The following is a 19,497-nucleotide window of genomic DNA, read 5'->3' as shown; positions in this document are numbered from 1 at the left end:
GGACGGACGCGAACAAGCATGACGTTAATAAACACGCAGCAGGACTATGTGAGCGCATCAATAAAATGTTGCTTATGAAACCAATATCTCTTTTTCTCAGTGTCCTGATTATGAAGCTTTATTTCAGTTAAACCTCTGGAAGGACCCATAACAAATCTGTGTTTATACATATCACCTATCTGAATGTTAAAACACTCTTCTGTTAGGTTTACTCAGACACAAAGCTGTTTCCAACACAGTGCTTTCCTCTGCTCGGGTGCCACCACACCTCAGTTGGTTCAGCTCACCTGATGAAATGCTGCAGGGGCCTGGGGTTGATTCATCTCTGGACCATTTCCTGTGTTTCATTCTCCTAAGGCTGATGGCTTCCAGGTTGTATTTATGCCAATGCAGTCAACTGTTTTTGCGCTTTATGTTGACTGTTTACCTGCACACAACCAAATATCAAATATGATTGGTCAGCACTCAAAGCAAAAAAAAAACCAAGACATTATAGGCATACTATCTCTATGATATATAAAACTGTACGACTGACATTATTTCAGGTGATGCTACATGCTCTATGCATGTCATCCTTGAAGAAATCAGATGTTTCATACAAGAATAAAAGCGATCATTCAGAACCGCCTTTGACTGGTTTGCTTCCCTGTAAGACGACAAGGATCCAAACCATGGCAGCATAACCAGAACCAGAGCAGCCCCCACTGTAGGGCTCAGTGATTTAGGTTTTTACTTTGTCACCTGTCAATGTGAGACTTTTATCAGTCTCCTCAATATAGAAATGAAAAGGGGGCTTCATTCATAAAGCATGAATTCTACACAAGTATGATTATTTACAGCAAACGGAGCGTGAAAATCGATACAAGTACTAAATTTTTTGATTTCCCGTTGGACTCACTGTGCTGCTAACAAGTCCTGGAAACAAGTCCTGGGGCATTGTCCTTCTTAAAAGAGCCTTGTGTCTGCTTTATAGGCACGGTTTTAATTCACTCTTTAATTACCGTAATAACACAGAACATGAACTCGTTATTTTTAACACCTGTCCTCTCAAATCAAATCTTTAGCAGCTGTATTGTGTGGGCCCATGCCCGCAGAGCCTGCTCTTCATTATGGATCAGGATGGGATCTCCTCCGGAGTCTCCAGCAGGGAAACTTTTCGTACCTCCCCCTCAGCCTGCCTCCTTGGTCCCAATAGCACGTCGATGGTCAAAAGGTTCACATTTGGAGGCGCACAGAGGACCGGCGGCTCTCTACAAGGTAACACAAAGCAGCGTCTCTGCCCGGCTTTATTCCTTAAACAGTATTTACAGCTTTTCGCCGACAGCCTGTGCGCCGTCGTTAAAATCAGGCTGAGCTTTATTCCATGGATGTTGCGCTGAGAACTTTTACGCGTGGCTCAGCACAGATGAGCATTTCCAAACTTTCTCCGGGGTTCACTTTTGTTCCGTGTCTGACTGCGGTGTTGCAACAACTTTTTTTTTTTCACAGTTATCAGGTGCAGACAGGTTGCTGCTGTTTGTGCGAAAAGATGCAAAGTCTTTCGAAACTCTTCTGTTTGAATCTGCTGTAGCCGCACTCATTTATCAAGAGAAAGTTACAAATTACATTAAAACAGCGGCGAAATTGTAGAGTTGCTTACAGTTTGTTTGCACCATATGGTCGTGAGTTTACTGAGGGGGACTTTTCTTAACGTCTAACGGTGTAAATGAATATTTCTGCCTGCTCTCCAAAGCGAGTTTGCACTGCACAGATGAAGACTGGTACTGAAAACCTTTTTTAAAAGTAAACACTCTTTTGTCAGGCCTTGTCAGAGCGATGCATTACTTTTGGTAGGCTTTATCGTCAGCTGTGTGTATAGTGTGTGTGTGTGTGTGTGTGTGTGTGTGTGTGTGTGTGTGTGTGTGTTTTGGCAGGCAGAAATGAAGGAATCCCCCCTCCCTCACAGCTCTGGGAAACACCAGGCTGCTGTATTTGCATTCCTCTGCAGCTATTCCTTGCCAGCTTTTATTGTGTCTGCTGCAGTAAATGTGCATGACACTTTCACTGACACAAATGTCATGAGCCAACTTGTAGGTTTGGTAACAGAAAGCCTCCAGAATAGCATGAAGGAAGCTGCTATTGCATTACATCGGATACATCTATATAGATGCATCTGTATGAAAAAGGGCAGTTCAAAGGACCTCTTTTCCATCAGGATGCTGTCAGATGGAAAGAGTTCAGCCTTGATGCCTTTTGAGAACTTGCCTGCATTTGAGAGACAAATGTTGCTAGCATCACATTACAAAAGTTGGTACAATTTCCAGCAAATGAGGGAAAGTTTCTTGTGGTAGCTCCAACTACACTTGTTCACATTGGTGGTTTAAGTTTAAAACCAGAAATTTCAAGGACCTGTGCTGTTGCCTGCTTTTCGACACTAGCACCACTCATGTTTGCAGCTAAAACGAATGGAAATATGCTCTGGATTAGGCACCAGTACTGTGTTGGTGAAAAAGGGTTATAAGAGAGTAGAGTGTAATACACAGTTGCCACAGAGTGAATAACAGCATTGCAATAATTGGCTCATTACAGGTCTCTACTTTATATAAATTTGGCTTCGATCTTGTGTAGTTCCCCTACTTTCTGGACCCATATAATTATGATGGAGTCAGATTTTAACCACCTAATTGTGATTCACTTTATGGCAGGCTCTGACAGGAATTTCCTCACAACCTCCGGGAACTTTTTTGAAAAATCATAGTGATAAATGCTTCTGATAGTTTCTTGACACTGGCTATAATGCCAAGATTTTGATTTGTGTTTTTAAGTTTTATATTGAGAATTTATGGCATAAGGTAAGAAAAACCCCTCAACAACAACAAAACAAAACAAAACAAAACAAAACAAAGAAATTCGTTTTTAATTTAAAACTTATAATGAGCTAAGCAGTTCAAATCTGTTAAGGCCATGAGCTGTTTTCCTCATCAGATGTATTACTCATGACTCAGGTGGGATTAACAGACGACGCGGGTCCTTGTTTGGAGCAGAATTCCTTTTTTTCCTGACAACAATGTTCATTGGAATTCTCTGTGGAATTCAGTGCTTAGAAACTTCATGTCAGTCCAAGAAGGGAGGGTGTATTTATTTGCAGAGATGACCTAAAGGTCAGGGAAAAATATACCTAGTATCGCTGATGATGAATTAGATCAGTCCAAAAGGTTTTTTACAAAAGCATAATGTGTAGTTCTTGGAGCGCTCTCAGAATTAGAACATTGTAGTGTAAGGCAGCATGGATTTTTGGCACATTCTATATGATAAAATAAGTGAAAGATTTTACATTTTTCCTTCCTGATGAAGTGAAATAATGAAGTAAATAAAATCACTTTGAGTCTGAAACTTCCAGTGAGAATCATTATTTAAAGGAGGCCAAGCACTTTGGTCCCTACCCTGCTAATTACCTTAGAGAATGTGCTTTTCTTAAAGTGTAATCACTTTCCAACAAACTCAACAGCCAAACTGTTATGAGGCATCTCATGTATGTTCAGCTGTTAGACTGCTAGAGGTTGATTGCAACACAAGATTATGAGAGGAATGTTTTTATGGAGATAATCACAGATGCACTAGAAATTTAGAAGCTGGGCAGATTCCAGGTTTCATCATGACAGCCTGCATAATGATTCAAAACAGTGCACTCCAGCTGATGATAATGACAAGTATGTAGTCGTAATGTTAAAAAGATGGCAAGGCTGTAAAAATTGGACAGAGGTTGATTTGCTTGCATTTTGAGAAATAAACCTGTCTTTCTGTCCGTTTTTTCCCTGTTTCTTGCAGAGCAGAGGTGATTTGCATGAGCAGAATGTGCCAGAGTCATTAAAGATAATCTAAAGACTTGATCTTCATCATTACTGAACATATACCAGGTGCCATGGCTCAAGCTGAAGTAGCACTACTGCAGTGTGCGTTGTTTTTTTTCTACTCGAGTGTCTGTTTGTGCCAGCTTGATTGCACTGGCACAAACTGTCCCCTGCTGGACAACTGTATCGAAGAAGTCCTGGAGAGAGGTGCCTGTTGTGCTTCGTGTTTACAAAAAGGATGTGCATGTGAGGGATACCAGTACTACGACTGCGTCAGTGCTGGGTTCAAGAATGGCAAGGTGCCCGAGGGAGACTCCTACTTTGTTGACTATGGTAGCACAGAGTGTTCCTGTCCTGTAGGAGGGGGCCGGATCAGCTGCCACTTCATCAGCTGTCCTGATATGCCACCAAACTGCATCGACGTTTCCGAGCCTGCAGATGGCTGCATGCAGTGCGAACGAGTTGGGTGTGTTCATGATGGACAAAAGTTTGAGGCTGGACACTCCTTCCACATTGACCCTTGCCGTGTGTGCCACTGCCCTAATGAAGGGGGGAAGCTTATGTGCTACCCGGTACCAGACTGTGATCTGCAGAAAGTTCATAAACCCATGTTAGCTGCACCCACAGAGGATAATACAGTCATCAGGCATGATAATTTCCCATACAGGTTTGATCAACAAGGCCACACAGATCAATTTGCCACTCCTTATCACCTTCCTAATGGAAATCTTCCTCTCTTTAAATTGTCACCACTTGATAAAGAGGAACCAGAAGACTATGATTATGGTCCTACAGACTTTCCAGAGACCTACCCACAGTCTTTGCTGTTTCCTACCCCATCTTCCTCCTCCTTTAAAAAAGTTCTATCTGTGTCCCAAGGCTCTGTCAAACCTGACCGCATCTCTTCTCTTCAGAGCTTTGACAGGCAAGGCAAGCAGGCGCTGAGAGAACGATATGGAGTTCGTGACCATCCTTCAGGCAGAGAAGAAGTGACAGAAAGTCCCCTGAGACTAGAGCAGACTACTAACATGCCAAATATGCATGCCACATCTTCTTGGCAGTTCTCGCAGGGTCTAACAAGTTTGCAAGGTGTCCTTTTTAATAATTTACATCCACAGACAGATTTAGACGATTCATTGCATGGCCACAAGAGTTTGGGTAGTGGCATATTTCCATTACACAGAGAATTAGAAAGTGAAAAACATACTGAGTATCCACATGCAGGTTCAGAAAGTGCCATTTATCCTCAGAGAGGCACTGAAACTAAGGCACATAACAAAAATACATCAGATAGCGTGGCACCGAGAGGTTCTATCAGTCAGACCAATGTAAGTCTTCCAGAGAGGGGTACAGAGATCCAATCCAGTCAAGAAAGAGGATCAGATACAGTACATTTTCCACTATACACCATGGAAAGATCAGAGGTTCCCATCCATCCTGAGGCAAATTCAAATGGTCCAAAAGAAATGCAGAAGCTACTCACAGTTTATGACAAGGAAAGGTTGAATAAGGAAGAGATGCAAGGGGAGAAGCAGGAAGAAATAGTAACTTTTCAAAATGTGTCTGGGCCTGAAGGAAAGGACGTGCCTTACACTATCGACACATTGCAACAAGAGAGAAGCGAGGAGGACTCAGAGAGCAGCATTCCAACCAGCATTTATGAAAAGACTACTTCTGAGCCCGTCACTCCTTCCCAAAGGCGGCCTGAATCCCTGACAACACCTGTATTCCATTTTATCACCACCACCCAGCCACCAATGAGAGTTACACTGGAAGAAAGTCAGCCCAGTGGAGAGCCAAATCAGATGGTGATTAACCTTCACAGTGAAGGAAGACAGGAGGAAAAGGAAGGGGTGAAAGAGGTTGAGGAAGATCGCCCTGCTTTACCCATCAAACCCAAGGAGGGTAAGTCAAAAAGAACCGATTACACAAGCCTTGCTATGCATGTTTTCTTCTGGATCCTAGTTTATGCTTTTTTTAGCATAGAAACATAAACAGCAGCATGGACCTACAATAGATTTTTTTAGCACACGGACAATTTCCATGTGAAACTTGGATTAAAATTGGGGTTAAACAGAAAGCTTCTACAAAATAATTTTTAGACTTGGCAAAAATGTAGATGTGTCATATGTTACCTCAGCCAAGTGTAAAAATGTTCTGTTTCATTCTGTTTCTAATGACAGCCTTGTAACTTAAAAAAAACATTATTATCATGCATCAAATAGTAAAAGTAAACTTCTGAAGCAGTATGAACATTTTGAGGAACTTTGTTTCTTGTCCTAAAGAGGAGGAATTTTTCACAACTTGTACTGCTTTAGTCTGTATGGGAAAAGCAGACCTATTTATGAATGCCTGCTACTTGCTAACATCATGAAAACATCCTTCACAGAGATTCTTTGCTTTACTTTATTGAAATATGCGCTTTATTTCTAATATAACTGGTGCTATAGCATGTTCTGGTTTCTTTGACAACATGCGCATATTTGTTTGAGGTTTCTGCCAGTTGTATTGATGTGATACAACCTGTTGTCAAAACGTTTGACTGTAGTCACTGTAGTTTGAATGGATGACACTGACTTGTCTGCAAACACTCACCAACTGTTCTCCAAGTCGTAGTGAAACTGTGAAAAGTGTGTCATAAACTGGAAACAGGGGCAGTTACAGTAGTTTGCCTTTGAAATAAAAGTCGCACCTTTTGAGGAGTGTTGTCCAGTGTTTGTGGACACATTGGCATCTTCTTGTATTGGACGTATTGGACGTTTATTCCTGAGTGTCTAGAAACCTTATGTTGACGATGTTTTTGATGTAAGTTGCACATGCTTGAGCTTACATTCGTAGTAGCTCATAAATCATTTTAAATACCACATTCATTCATTCATTTACTACAGTCATTTAAGACTGTCTTCCTGATGTATAGCTGTACAAAGTTGCCTGCACTTTCTCTGTCCCATTCTAAATACCAGTCATGTCACATGTGTATGGAAAAAACAGCCACATGTCCCTTGGTGTCAGAGCAGGCACAAAACTAGTGAGTCCAGGATGTTTCTGGAATGGGAGTCAAACACTCCTCCCATGGCAAACATCCGCTCACAGCAGTCTCCCACCCATCACCACCATCCTTCACCGTGAGCTCCCAGATCACAAGGGCTCAGCTCCCTCGCAGGACCTTATAAATTCTTTCTGGCCACCTGCCTCAGCTGCTTTGATTTGAGATGTGTTTCTTTGTTGGTAATGTTTTTGTTTCAAAGATTTAGAAATAACATTTCTATGGTATTTATTTACTTTCAAAAAAGTTAAAGCATTCAAAAAGAAAGACACAAAAATGTGGCTGTAGTTTGAATGACAGTACGTGGTAGTTACACAGATGGTAGACCGCAACATTGCTGACTCAGTTATATTTAGCTGGTCAAAGCCTTTCATATGGGACTGAGAGATAAATAATCTATTGCTGGTGCACGTGAGCTGTGTTTTTTTTAAGGATGTGTGCAACACGAGGCAGCAACAGAACCAGACACTGGTGGCCTGAAGGGCTAAGAGATGCAGAGTTACATGTGCAGTGGCTACACTATTGAAAAATACAAGCATTGTGACAATTAATAGCAAGACCTGAACACTGTAAATCGATAAAATAATCCTGTATAAGACATTTCCTCTGTGCTTATAATGTATTGTATGGTCTGACTAAGGGTTTGATTTAAAATCGACTATTTAATCAACTTTGTTACATCTATTCATTTCAATTCAATTCAATTTTATTTATATAGCGCCAAATCACAACAGAAGTCGCCTCAAGGCGCTTTATATTGTACAGTAGATCGCACAATAATACATACAGAGAAAAACCCAACAATCATATGACCCCCTATGAGCAAGCACTTTGGCGACAGTGGGAAGGAAAAACTCCCTTTTAACAGGAAGAAACCTCCGGCAGAACCAGGCTCAGGGAGGGACGGCCATCTGCTGCGACCGGTTGGGGTGAGAGAAGGAAGACAGGATAAAGACATGCTGTGGAAGAGAGACAGAGATTAATAACAGATATGATTCGATGCAGAGAGGTCTATTAATACATAGTGAGTGAGAAAGGTGACTGGAAAGGAAAATCTCAATGCATCATGGGAATCCCCGGCAGCCTACGTCTATTGCAGCCCTAACTATATGCTTTAGCAAAAAGGAAAGTTTTAAGCCTAATCTTGAAAGTAGAGATAGTGTCTGTCTCCTGAATCCAAACTGGAAGCTGGTTCCACAGAAGAGGGGCCTGAAAACTGAAGGCTCTGCCTCCCATTCTACTTTTAAATACTCTAGGAACAACAAGTAGGCCTGCAGTGCAAGAGCGAAGTGCTCTAATAGGGTGATATGGTACTACAAGGTCATTAAGATAAGATGGGGCCTGTGGTGTTCCCGGTCAAAAGTGACCGCCATGGGAAATGAATGGGAATCCACCCACCCCCTTTGGCCTCTGACCCCTGAATGGCCCAGTGAATGACCAAATAAATGAACGACCCACTGAATGACCACTGAACAACTCAGTGAACGACTCATTGAACTACCCACTGAACAGAATTTGGTGGTGAAAAATGTTTGTTATGTTAATATAAGAGCTGTACTGACCGGTACATTGTGACCAGGAACATTAAAGTAAGGGGGGTGGGGGTGCACACAACCAGTTTAACCATAATGACCAAATTCTTTTATTTCATTTTTTCATAAATTAGTAGTTTTATAATAGGAACTTTTGGTCAATTATTCTGAAAATATGTTAGCAACCAACCCATGTTGTGGAGTTGGGGTTGGTTATTACTTTATCTAAATCTTATACATATAGAAAGTCTGCTTATGTCCCCTTAAATGGTGCCACATTTGTAAGGAAGATGCATTTGTGGGTTAAGCAGCAGAGTTGAGTACGTGGGTTTTACCCTCAAAAATAATGACAAGTAATCGACTAAACACAAAAGTCATTACTTTTTGTGCTCAGCTGAGACTGAAGAAGTCACTTGGATGAGTGATGAAACGTTTCTCCCACTGAAAACGCTACGTCCAGATGAACAGAATCAACCTTTCGGGATGTGCTAAATTTAGCTGAATCATAGGAAATGGAGTTTTATTGTTTGAACGGTTTAAAGACCCCAGTGTGAACCCATTGCAAAAGCATTTGAATCCACTGGGAGAGAGTAAATCTCCTGGCATTGTTTTGTACTGGATCTATGCAGAACTTTGCAGACTGTTGTCTACATAATGTCTGAGTGCAATGTCCGCCACCATTGTGTTTTTGGACTAGTCATTGTTAAGTAAATAGGAATAACAACCATATGGTAAATGGACTGGTTCTTATAGAGTGCTTTTCTACTCTATCTTGAACACGCAAAGCTCTTTACACAACTTGTGCTTTGACCCATTCACACGAGCACTTTTTTCTACTGCTTCCTAACTAACATCCACACACATTAATGTTCTGATGGATGCATCGGAGAGAAACTTGGGTTAGTATCTTGCAGACTGGAACAGACTAGCATTGAACCACCAACCTTCTGGTTAGCAGGTGACCAGCTCTACCCCCTGAGCTACAGCCACCCTCAGGAAGAATAATATTATAATATTATAATATTATATTATAATAGCCAGGGTTATTCATTAAAAATGCTCCAAAAGGCACCAACAGCATGCACACACTCGGGAAAGAGGACCAGTTTTAATTATTCAGAGTAGTGGATGAGGCCTACCAAACACTGGCTGTGTCAGGATACCTGACAGTCAACGTGGCCATACTCCTTATTGAGATTGGAAGCTATCCATAGAGGACAACATTATTTTTTTTCATTCATTTCCTGTTACTCCTCCCTGTGTTAAATACTTTTGGCCTTTTATGAATGAAGAATGTTAGCATGCAGGACTGTAGAGGGTTACTCTGTTAGTGTGTGTGTGCATTCAGCACATTTCATTGAAGTATTTTTAATTGAGCATGTGGATGATAAAATGATCAAGTTGTTCATTTGTTAGGAGGCTGGTTTTAATAAGTATTCTGATGAAAGAATGTGACTAGGTAATTTCTGTGCACCACATGTGATTTATTTTCAGGCCATTTGCAAAGTAATTCATTATAATAGGGAAGGATTTTTCTGCAGTGGACTGGGTGCTGGATCACAACCTGATCGCAACGCTTCCTCCCCAAAATGACACATTGCCATGTCCTCTGTAGCATATGTACTGTAGGAGGATAAACTGAGGAGAGGTTATCTGTTGGGGTGGGAAAGTGCGCTTATTCCAGATAACATGCTTTCTTCAGATAGAAACACTGCAGACTACAGACAGGTAGCTTCTGAAAACCATAAAGCAAAGATAGAAGGAGATTCTCGCAGGGCTTCTCGACAGGCTGCTGATAATGAAGTTTATCAGCAGCCTGGCATATCATATCAGGATAGCACAAGAAAGGCATGAAAGATTTTGCAACTATTTAACATCTGGCACAAGTGGAGTGATTTTTTTTCTCTTTTCTTTTTTCAAAAACTGGCACTGTGGTAATGCTTTTCAAAGGAAAGTCCAAGTTTTTTCTTGCACATTATGTGTTACAAAATTATGTGCTTTATTTATTAGTTTTAGCATTTGTTGTGTTTTGTGACTTTTTCTCAAAGTCACCCTGAATTAAATGGATTTCGCTGACCCTTAGAGCTTGCTACTATGTGCATATATTAATCACAATAAAGTAATTATTTTGAAGTGAAGGAAAATCATTAGTTTGTCATAACAGACCTGAATCCCATCTTTTCTTGCTAACTTTTACATCTTCTTAAGTAGGTTACACCTATGCTTTGACCAGTGTGTCTTTGTCCTGTCTTCCTCCCTTCACCCCCAACTGGCCGCCCCTCCCTGAGCCTGGTTCTGATGGAGGTTTCTTCCTGTTAAAATACAGTTTTTCCTTCACACTGTTGCCAAAGCGTATGCTCACGGGGGGATCATCTCAGTGATGGGATTTTCTATGTTATCTTTGTATTATTGCAGGGTCTTTACCTTATAATGTAAAACGCCTTGAGGCAACTGTTATTGTGATTTGGCACTATATAAACAAAACTGAATTCAATTGAACTGAGTTGAATTAATATGTGATTAGGCAATTGTTAGTCCCTTACTGTCCACCAGGTCACCAGCAACTCATTTAAGGGTTAGGGTTATGCTTTAGTGACATGCTAAATAGAAGCTTTTACAGACTCTGGATGGTGTCACATATTACATATGATTATATCAATCTACCATGCCACAGTCACACAAGTGCTGTCCTGTTTTAAAATGGAATAGCATAGACTGAGGCTCCGTCTTGAAGCACTTTAAAATTTCGCAACATATTTCCATCAAATTTTGAGAATGAACTTACCCTCAGCTATGTGTCTGGTGCCTTTTTTTCTCACTTTCATTAACTTTGAAACGCATTCAAACAACCAGCATAGAATCAATGTTAAATTTCAGAGCATGCAGAAACAATGTGTTTTATTTTGGAGCATTGAGTGCTACTCACATTCAATTCAATTCAATTCAATTTTATTTATATAGCGCCAAATCACAACAAAAGTCGCCTCAAGGCGCTTTTGTTGTGATTAGGGTTAGGGTTAGGGGGGGACACATTGTGTCATATGGCCAAAAAGTAATACTTTTTTCATAAACTAATATATAAATGTTTGTTTTCTGAGATAAACAGATGGTAACACTAGTTGTTCTTGTATTTTTATTTTTGCTCTTTTCAGAAAACTGATCATATAACAGATAAGTCAGGACCCCTCGACCTTGCAGCCCAAAAAAGATCATAGTTTCCTAGGAAACCTTAATCAAACAGGAAGTGAAAAGAAAGATAAACAGCTAGTGAAACTGAAAGTCAGTGAAAAAAATCTCAGTATGCAGACATGAGTGGAACTCTAGTTTGATATTTCTTTTTATACCTACCTCTACATCCTTAAGAAGCTTTACCTTTTCCCAGGATTCATTTGTAAATAAGAATATGTTCTATATTTGCCTACTTAAATAAAGGTTAGCTAGTTTAACCATACTTCAATTCAATTCAATTCAATTCAATTTTATTTATATAGCGCCAAATCACAACAAAAGTCGCCTCAAGGCGCTTTATATTGTACAATAATAAATACAGAGAAAAACCCAACAATCATATGACCCCCTATGAGCAAGCACTTTGGCGACAGTGGGAAGGAAAAACTCCCATTTAACAGGAAGAAACCGCCGGCAGAACCAGGCTCAGGGAGGGGCGGGGCCATCTGCTGCGACCGGTTGGGGTGAAAGAAGGAAAACAGGATGAAAGACATGCTGTGGAAGAGAGACAGAGATTAATAACAGATATGATTCGATGCAGAGAGGTCTATTAACACATAGTGAGTGAGAAAGGTGACTGGAAGGAAAAACTCAATGCATCATGGGAATCCCGGCAGCCTACGTCTATTGCAGCATAACTAAGGGAGGATTCAGGGTCACCTGGTCCAGCCCTAACTATATGCTTTAGCAAAAGGAAAGTTTTAAGCCTAATCTTGAAAGTAGAGATAGTGTCTGTCTCCGAATCCAAACTGGAAGCTGGTTCCACAGAAGAGGGGCCTGAAAACTGAAGGCTCTGCCTCCCATTCTACTTTTAAATACTCTAGGAACAACAAGTAGGCCTGCAGTGCAAGAGCGAAGTGCTCTAATAGGGTGATATGGTACTACAAGGTCATTAAGATAAGATGGGGCCTGATTATTTAAGACCTTGTATGTGAGGAGCAGGATTTTGAATTCAATTCTGGATTTAACAGGAAGCCAATGAAGGGAAGCCAAAACAGGAGAAATATGCTCTCTCTTTCTAGTCCCTGTCAGTACTCTTGCTGCAGCATTTTGGATTAGCTGAAGGCTTTTCAGCGAGTTTTTAGGACATCCTGATAATAGTGAATTACAGTAGTCCAGCCTGGAAGTAATAAATGCATGAACTAGTTTTTCAGCATCACTCTGAGACAGGATATTTCTAATTTTAGAGATGTTGCATAAATGGAAGAAAGCAGTCTTACATATTTGTTTAATATGTGCGTTGAAGGACATGTCCTGGTCAAAAATGACTCAAGGTTTCTCACAGTGTTACTGGAGGCCAAGGTAATGCCATCCAGAGTAAGAATCTGCTTAGATACCATATTTCTAAGATTTTCAGGGCCGAGTACAATAACCTCAGTTTTATCTGAATTAAGAAGCAGAAAGTTAGCGGACATCCAGGTCTTTATGTCTTTAAGACATTCCTGCAGTTTAACTAATTGGTGTGTGTTACCTGGCTTCATGGATAGATAGAGCTGTGTGTCATCTGCATAGCAGTGAAAATTTATGCTATGTCTTCTAATGATGTTGCCTAGGGAAGCATGTATAATGTAAATAGAATTGGTCCTAGCACTGAACCCTGTGGAACACCATAATTGACCTTAGTGTCTGAAGAGGACTCTCCATTTACATGTACAAATTGGAGTCTATTAGATAGATATGATACAAACCACTGCAGTGCAGTACCTGTAATACCTACAGCATGTTCTAATCGCTCTAATAGGATATTATGGTCAACAGTATCGAATGCAGCACTGAGGTCTAGCAGGACAAGCACAGAGATGAGTCCACTGTCAGAGGCCATAAGAAGATCATTTGTAACCTTCACTAAAGCTGTTTCTGTGCTGTGCTGAGCTCTGAAACCTGACTGAAACGCTTCAAATAAGCCATTCCTCTGCAGATGATCTGTTAGCTGTTTGACAACTACTCTTTCAAGGATTTTTGATATGAAAGGAAGGTTGGAGATTGGCCTATAATTAGCTAAGACAGCTGGGTCTAGAGATGGCTTTTGAGTAAAGGTTTAACTACAGCCACCTTGAAGGCCTGTGGTACATAGCCGATTATTAGAGATAGGTTGATCATATTTAAGATCGAAGAATTAATTAATGGCAGGACTTCTTTGAGCAGTTTTGTAGGAATGGGGTCTAAAAGACACGTTGATGGTTTGGAGGAATTAATTATTGAAGTTAACTCAGAAAGATCAATTGGAGAAAAAGAGTCTAACTTAACATTGATGGTACTAAGAGTAGCTGTAGATAATATTACATCTGTGGGATGATTATTGGTAATTTTTCTCTAATGATAAAAATTTTATTTGTGAAGAAGTTCATGAAGTCATTACTAGTTAACGTTAAAGGGATTGTTGGCTCAGTAGAGCTCTGACTTGTTGTCAGCCTGGCTACAGTGCTGAAGAGAAACCTGGGGTTGTTCTTATTTTCTTCAATCAGTGACGAATAGTAAGATGTTCTGGCTTTTATGGAGGGCTTTCTTATAAAGCAGCAAACTATTTCTCCAGGCTAAATGATGATCCTCTAAATTTGTGACACGCCATTTCCTCTCCAGCTTACGAGTTATCTGCTTTAGGCTACGTGTTTGAGAATTATACCACGGAGTCAGGTACTTCGGATTTGAGGCTTTAGTTTTCACAGGAGCTACAGTATCCAGAGTCGCATGCGTAGTGAGGAGGTAAAATTATTAACAAGATAATCGACCTCTGTTGGAGTAGCGTTCAGATAGCTGCTCTGCTCTATGTTGGTACAGGGCATTGAAGATGATAACAGTGGGTGGATTATATTCTTAAACTTAGTTACAGCACTTTCAGAAAGACATCTACTTTGATAAAGTCTACTCTCCACTGCTGTGTAATCAATTATTGTAAATGTAAATGTTATCAGGAAATGATCAGACAGCAGAGGGTTTTCAGGAAACACTGTTAAATGTTCAGTTTCTATGCCATATGTTAAAACAAGATCTAGAGTGTGATTAAAGTGGTGGGTGGGTTCTTTTACATTTTGAGAGAAGCCAATTGAGTCTAATAACAGATTAAATGCCATGTTGAGGCTGTCATTTTAGCATCTACATGGATGTTAAAATCACCCACAATAATTATTTTATCTGAGCTGAGCACTAAATCAGATAAAAGTCTGAGAAATCAGAGAGAAACTCTGTGTAAGGCCCAGGTGGACGATAGATGATAACAAGTAAGACTGGTTTCTGAGTTTTACAGCTGGGGTGGACGAGGCTAAGCATCAGGCTTTCAAATGAATTAAAAGTCTGTCTTGGTCTTTCGTTAATTAATAGGCTGGTGTGAAAATTGCTGCCACACCACCCCCCTCGGCCTGTGCTTCGGGATTTCTGGTAATTAGAATGACTCTCGGGGTGTTGATTCATTTAAACTAACATAATCATCCTGCTGCAACCAGGTTTCTGTAAGGCAGAGTAAATCGATTTGTTGATCAATTATTAAGTCATGTACTAACAGAGACTTGGAGGAGAGAGACCTAATATTTAATAATCCACATTTCACTGTTTTACTCTTTGGTTCAGATGTGGATACTGTATTGTTCTTTCTTTGTGATTTTTTTATGTTTAAGTTGTTTTTATTGCTGGTTTTTGGTTTGTTTTTTTGTCTTTTTGGGAGCTGACACAGTCTCAATGGAGATGGGTTTTTGGGGGTAGCAGGAGGAGAGAAGCTGCAGAGAGGCGTGTAAGACTGCAACTCTGCTTCCTGGTCCCAACTCTGGATAGTCATATTTTGGGGGTTTAATAAATTTGTCCATATTTCTAGAAATGAGAGCTGCTCCATCCAAAGTGGGATGGATGCCGTCTCTCCTAACAAGACCAGGTTTCCTCCAGAAGGTTTGCCAATTATCTATGAAGCCCACATCGTTTCTGGGACACCACTCAGACAGCCAGCAATTTAAGGAGAACATGCGGCTAAACATGTCACTCCTGGTCTGATTGGGGAGGGACCAGAGAAAACTACAGAGTCCGACATTGTTTTGGCAAAGTTACACACCGATTCAATATTGATTTTAGTGACCTCCGATTGGCGTAACGGGTGTCATTACTGCCGACGTGAATTATGATCTTACTGTATTTACGTTTACCCTTAGCCAGCAGTTTTAAATTTCCTTCAATGTCGCCTGCTCTGGCCCCTGGAAGACAATTGACTATGGTTGCCGGTGTCTCTAGCTTCACATGTCTGAGAACAGAATCACCAATTACCAGAGTTTGACCCCCGGCGGGTGTGTCGCCGAGTGGGGAAAAACGGTTAGACACATGAACAGGTTGGTGGTGTACCTGGGGCTTCAGTTTAAGACTATGCTTCCTTGATGTTTATATTCAACACAGTTATTATGGACATAAAATCATATTATAAAAATACGTTACAAATATCTTTAGTTGGTTAAGCACCAGGTACTTAGGTGCAGCGATTTCTGTTAACTAAAACTTCATAGAAAAATGTAGCATCTGCAGGATTTAAGTGTGGCAACAGTCCATGAGACTAAGTATTACGGTAAAGAAGCACTTTTGCATTATGCAGCTCCACCATCAGTTTTCTCTAAAATACGCAAAAGTTTCAATTTTTTTACAGAAACAAGCGTCCTCTGCAAGCAGTGAGTGGTAAAAGTTTCACTCAGCTATTCAGATATCCTAAACAGTCTGTCAGGGAGACAGAGTGGCTGATCAGTCAAAAAAGGATGATTTATTCTGTCAGCAAGCTGCTTCACACGCCCAGTCCCCGGACTCAGGTGAGTCAGTCGCTTTTTAAAGGTTACTGTCAAGATAAATCAGGCATGACGACAACAGCTGTCTTTGTGTACAGTAATGTGGCTCAAGTCGCCATCTGTTACATCCCCACTTCCAGATGGGATTTGGGATTTCCCCGAGGTAAAAGATTCTGATTTGAGTTCATTTTAGAAATCCAAGACACATTGTGTAATGCAAATTTGACAAGAAACACTAAACTTTTATAGCTGGCATAATGAAAGAACACTTCCTAATCTAGCACAGGGAAGTACTGAAGTGCTGTTTTACCAGTGAAAACTCAAGCGAGGTTTCTCCTCACTGCTGTAAAAGTCATTTTTTTGCAAGGAACGAGGAAAAGCACAGACAACAACCTGACAAAAACTGGGAGAATGGACACAGACTAAATACACTCACCACAGACAGACGGGTAATAAAGTGCAGGGGAACGCATTACAGAGAACAAAGGAGGGAAGTAAAAACACAGAAAACCACAGAAAACAGGAAAGGATGGCAATCCACACAGGCACAGGACACGCTGAAAATGAGACTTACAATAATAAGAAAGGATCAAAAGAAAGATCTGGACAAAAATATTGTTTTTGGATGAAGTCTTTTAAATTAGAAACACAGAAAAAGTTGGAAAAATTTATTTTATTCATTTTAATGAATAATAAATACATATAAATAAATATGTAGATGCGAACTATTCACTAACCTGGTATGTTAATCTAGTTTCTACCACGTATGTCATTGTGTTAGCAGTGGTAGTCGTGATACTTTTAGTGTTCTGCAGACTTCTCTTAGTTATGGAGAGTTGCTCTTGGGAGTAAGCTGTTGCAATATCAAAAGTAGCAGCAGGACTTAGAGACTGTTTTGCTCTTAAAGGCTCCCAGGGGTATACATTTTTGCCAACTTAGTGATGCTTTTTCTGGATTTGGTAACTTTCAAAACCGTTTAACTTTTAAACTTTTTTGCCACCAAATACTCACATTTGACATTTTGCTTCATTTTTTTATCTTATATTTTTTGAAGAGAGTTGCACAGTATAAAGTGCCAGTGTAAGAGTGAGCAAGAAACAACTTTATACAGACAGCCTCCCATTAGCTATAGATTTGTACACGTAATAATAATGGACAAGAGTAATATCCAGATGAGCAGAATGAGGACTCGACAGAAAAGCCAAATCATCTTCATATTCACACGTTTTTGGTTTTTATATAGTTGTAAACTTTTGCATTGACTGACAGGTTTAAACTTAAAGGCATAAGTTGGCATTAGCTTGAACAAAAAGCTAGATTCAAGATTCAAGAAGTTTATTGTCATGTACACCGCAAAACACAAATGGTTACGCAGAGCAATGAAATTCTTACTTTGCAGGTTCCCTTCACACGACTAAAAGAAAGTAATAGTTAGTAAAACAGTAAAACAGTGCTTTGTAGATCTTGTAGCTTAAATGTGGGTAAACAGAATTCAAAGTGCAAGTATTTGCAACACCGTCACAGTGATACTATATATATATATATGTATATATGTATATATACAGTATATGCAAGGTAAGGTGTATGCAATATTAATTACAGTTGTATTATGTTGTGTATAAGTGTGCAAAATTGCACATTTAGAGTTATGGATAAACAGTTTGACATAGTCAGTGTCTAGTCAGTCAGATCTGCTTAATCTGAATGTTTTCTTCACTTTCATTTTAAGAGAATCAGGTAACTATATCTAGGAGGAAAGACTGAAGGTGAAAAAAGCAGAAAGCAGAAAGCATACACACATAACACGTTACCTTTGTGTATTAAAATTGTTTTAAAGATTTGGAAAGAAAAAAAAGACACCGCCTTCCAAACATTGTCAGTCCAAGTTTTAGTTGTTAGCTGACAGTTACGAAAGACTTTGCAGCCAGTCGGTGACTAGGCTAAAGAATCACAGAAACGTGCAGTTAAGTATATTAGTGGAAGAGTGGAAAAACAACGCTGGCTTGTCCGTTGCTTGTTTGGCTTAAGAAAGGGCATCTCAGCCTTGCTTTCAGAAACACTGGTAGCTGAGAACATCTTGACACTGTAATAGCTGGGGAGTGTTTGCTCCAATACACAGTGCAGCCTGGAACACACATCGGAAAGCCTGAAATCTCTGCTCCGAGTGAAGTAATTGTTGAGTCGCTATTATTCATCATCAACCAGATATATCGGGTTATTATGTTATAGACATTATTTATTACAATAATTTTTTTATTACACCTTTAAAAATAAGATGCCCAACATGAGTCCTCACTGGACAGTTTTGAGATCCAGATTCAAGGTCTCAGACAGTCCCCAGAGAAAAACTGCAATCAAAATGCCAGTCACACTCCCAGGCACTGACAGATAGGATGGTCATGGAATATGCTTCTCACAATCTGGACTGCTCATGGCTGTCCAGCCAAAGCACGTTTACTTGTATCATCAGTTTAACAGAATTTCTTTCACTTCTGTGTGCTGAGCTCATCTAGCACACTGTGCCAGTCCTGCATTGAGGTAGTCTGCACATGTTAAGAATATCCGAGACCAAAACTTCCATCTGTTCACAGCTAATCACCCGGCTTTGTCTTCCATACACAATAGCAAACACTGAGCCTGAGTTCTTTTGGAAAAAGAGTGACTTTGATCGTAATTTTGGACTGCATTCAAACAGTGAAGTATTTACAGAAAGCTTTGAAGATACAGGTTTGTATGTCTTTGTGGCTCCTAGAAGTGATGTACCTCTTTAAGGAATTACCATGAAAACTGTTCCAAATGAGTTATGCACAGCACATGATGACTGATTTGGTGATTTGATCTACCACATGTGAGTTTGGCTGAAATGACTGAGACTGAATGAGTGAACAATTAAATTACATCGCATCACATACACTTTCAATTCAGTTCAATTTTATTTATTTATATAGCACCAAATCACAACAACAGTTGCCCCAAATCCCTTTTTATTGTAAAGACCCGCAATAATAGAGAGAAAACCCCAACAATCAGACAAGCACCTACAAGCAAGCACTTGGTGATGGTGGGAAGGAAAAACTCCCTTTTAATAGGAAGAACCCTCCGGCAGAACCGGT

The 19,497-nt window shown here is 40.1% G+C and overlaps 1 protein-coding gene across 3 annotated transcripts in view; it reads left to right on the top strand.

Annotated features, from left to right (window-relative positions):
* Nucleotides 1–1,118: 1,118 nt before the first annotated feature.
* Nucleotides 1,119–19,497, top strand: part of fbln2 (fibulin 2) — a 76,966-nt gene continuing 58,587 nt past the window's right edge. For 2 of the 3 annotated variants that reach the window (XM_039612414.1, XM_039612413.1), the window contains exons 1-2: nt 1,144–1,257; nt 3,808–5,735. In XM_039612414.1, the coding sequence (XP_039468348.1) occupies nt 3,902–5,735 (1,834 nt within the window). In that variant the 5' untranslated portion in view covers nt 1,144–1,257; nt 3,808–3,901. Of the gene's footprint in view, nt 1,258–3,807; nt 5,736–19,497 lie in introns of all 3 variants that reach the window. The other variant, XM_031731739.2, reaches the window with a different exon arrangement.

The sequence above is a fragment of the Oreochromis aureus genome, linkage group 5, assembly GCF_013358895.1.
Source record: "Oreochromis aureus strain Israel breed Guangdong linkage group 5, ZZ_aureus, whole genome shotgun sequence".
NCBI classification, from domain to species: Eukaryota; Metazoa; Chordata; class Actinopteri; order Cichliformes; family Cichlidae; genus Oreochromis; species Oreochromis aureus.
Note: the sequence above shows the minus strand (reverse complement) of the source record. Positions and strands in the feature narration are given on the sequence as shown.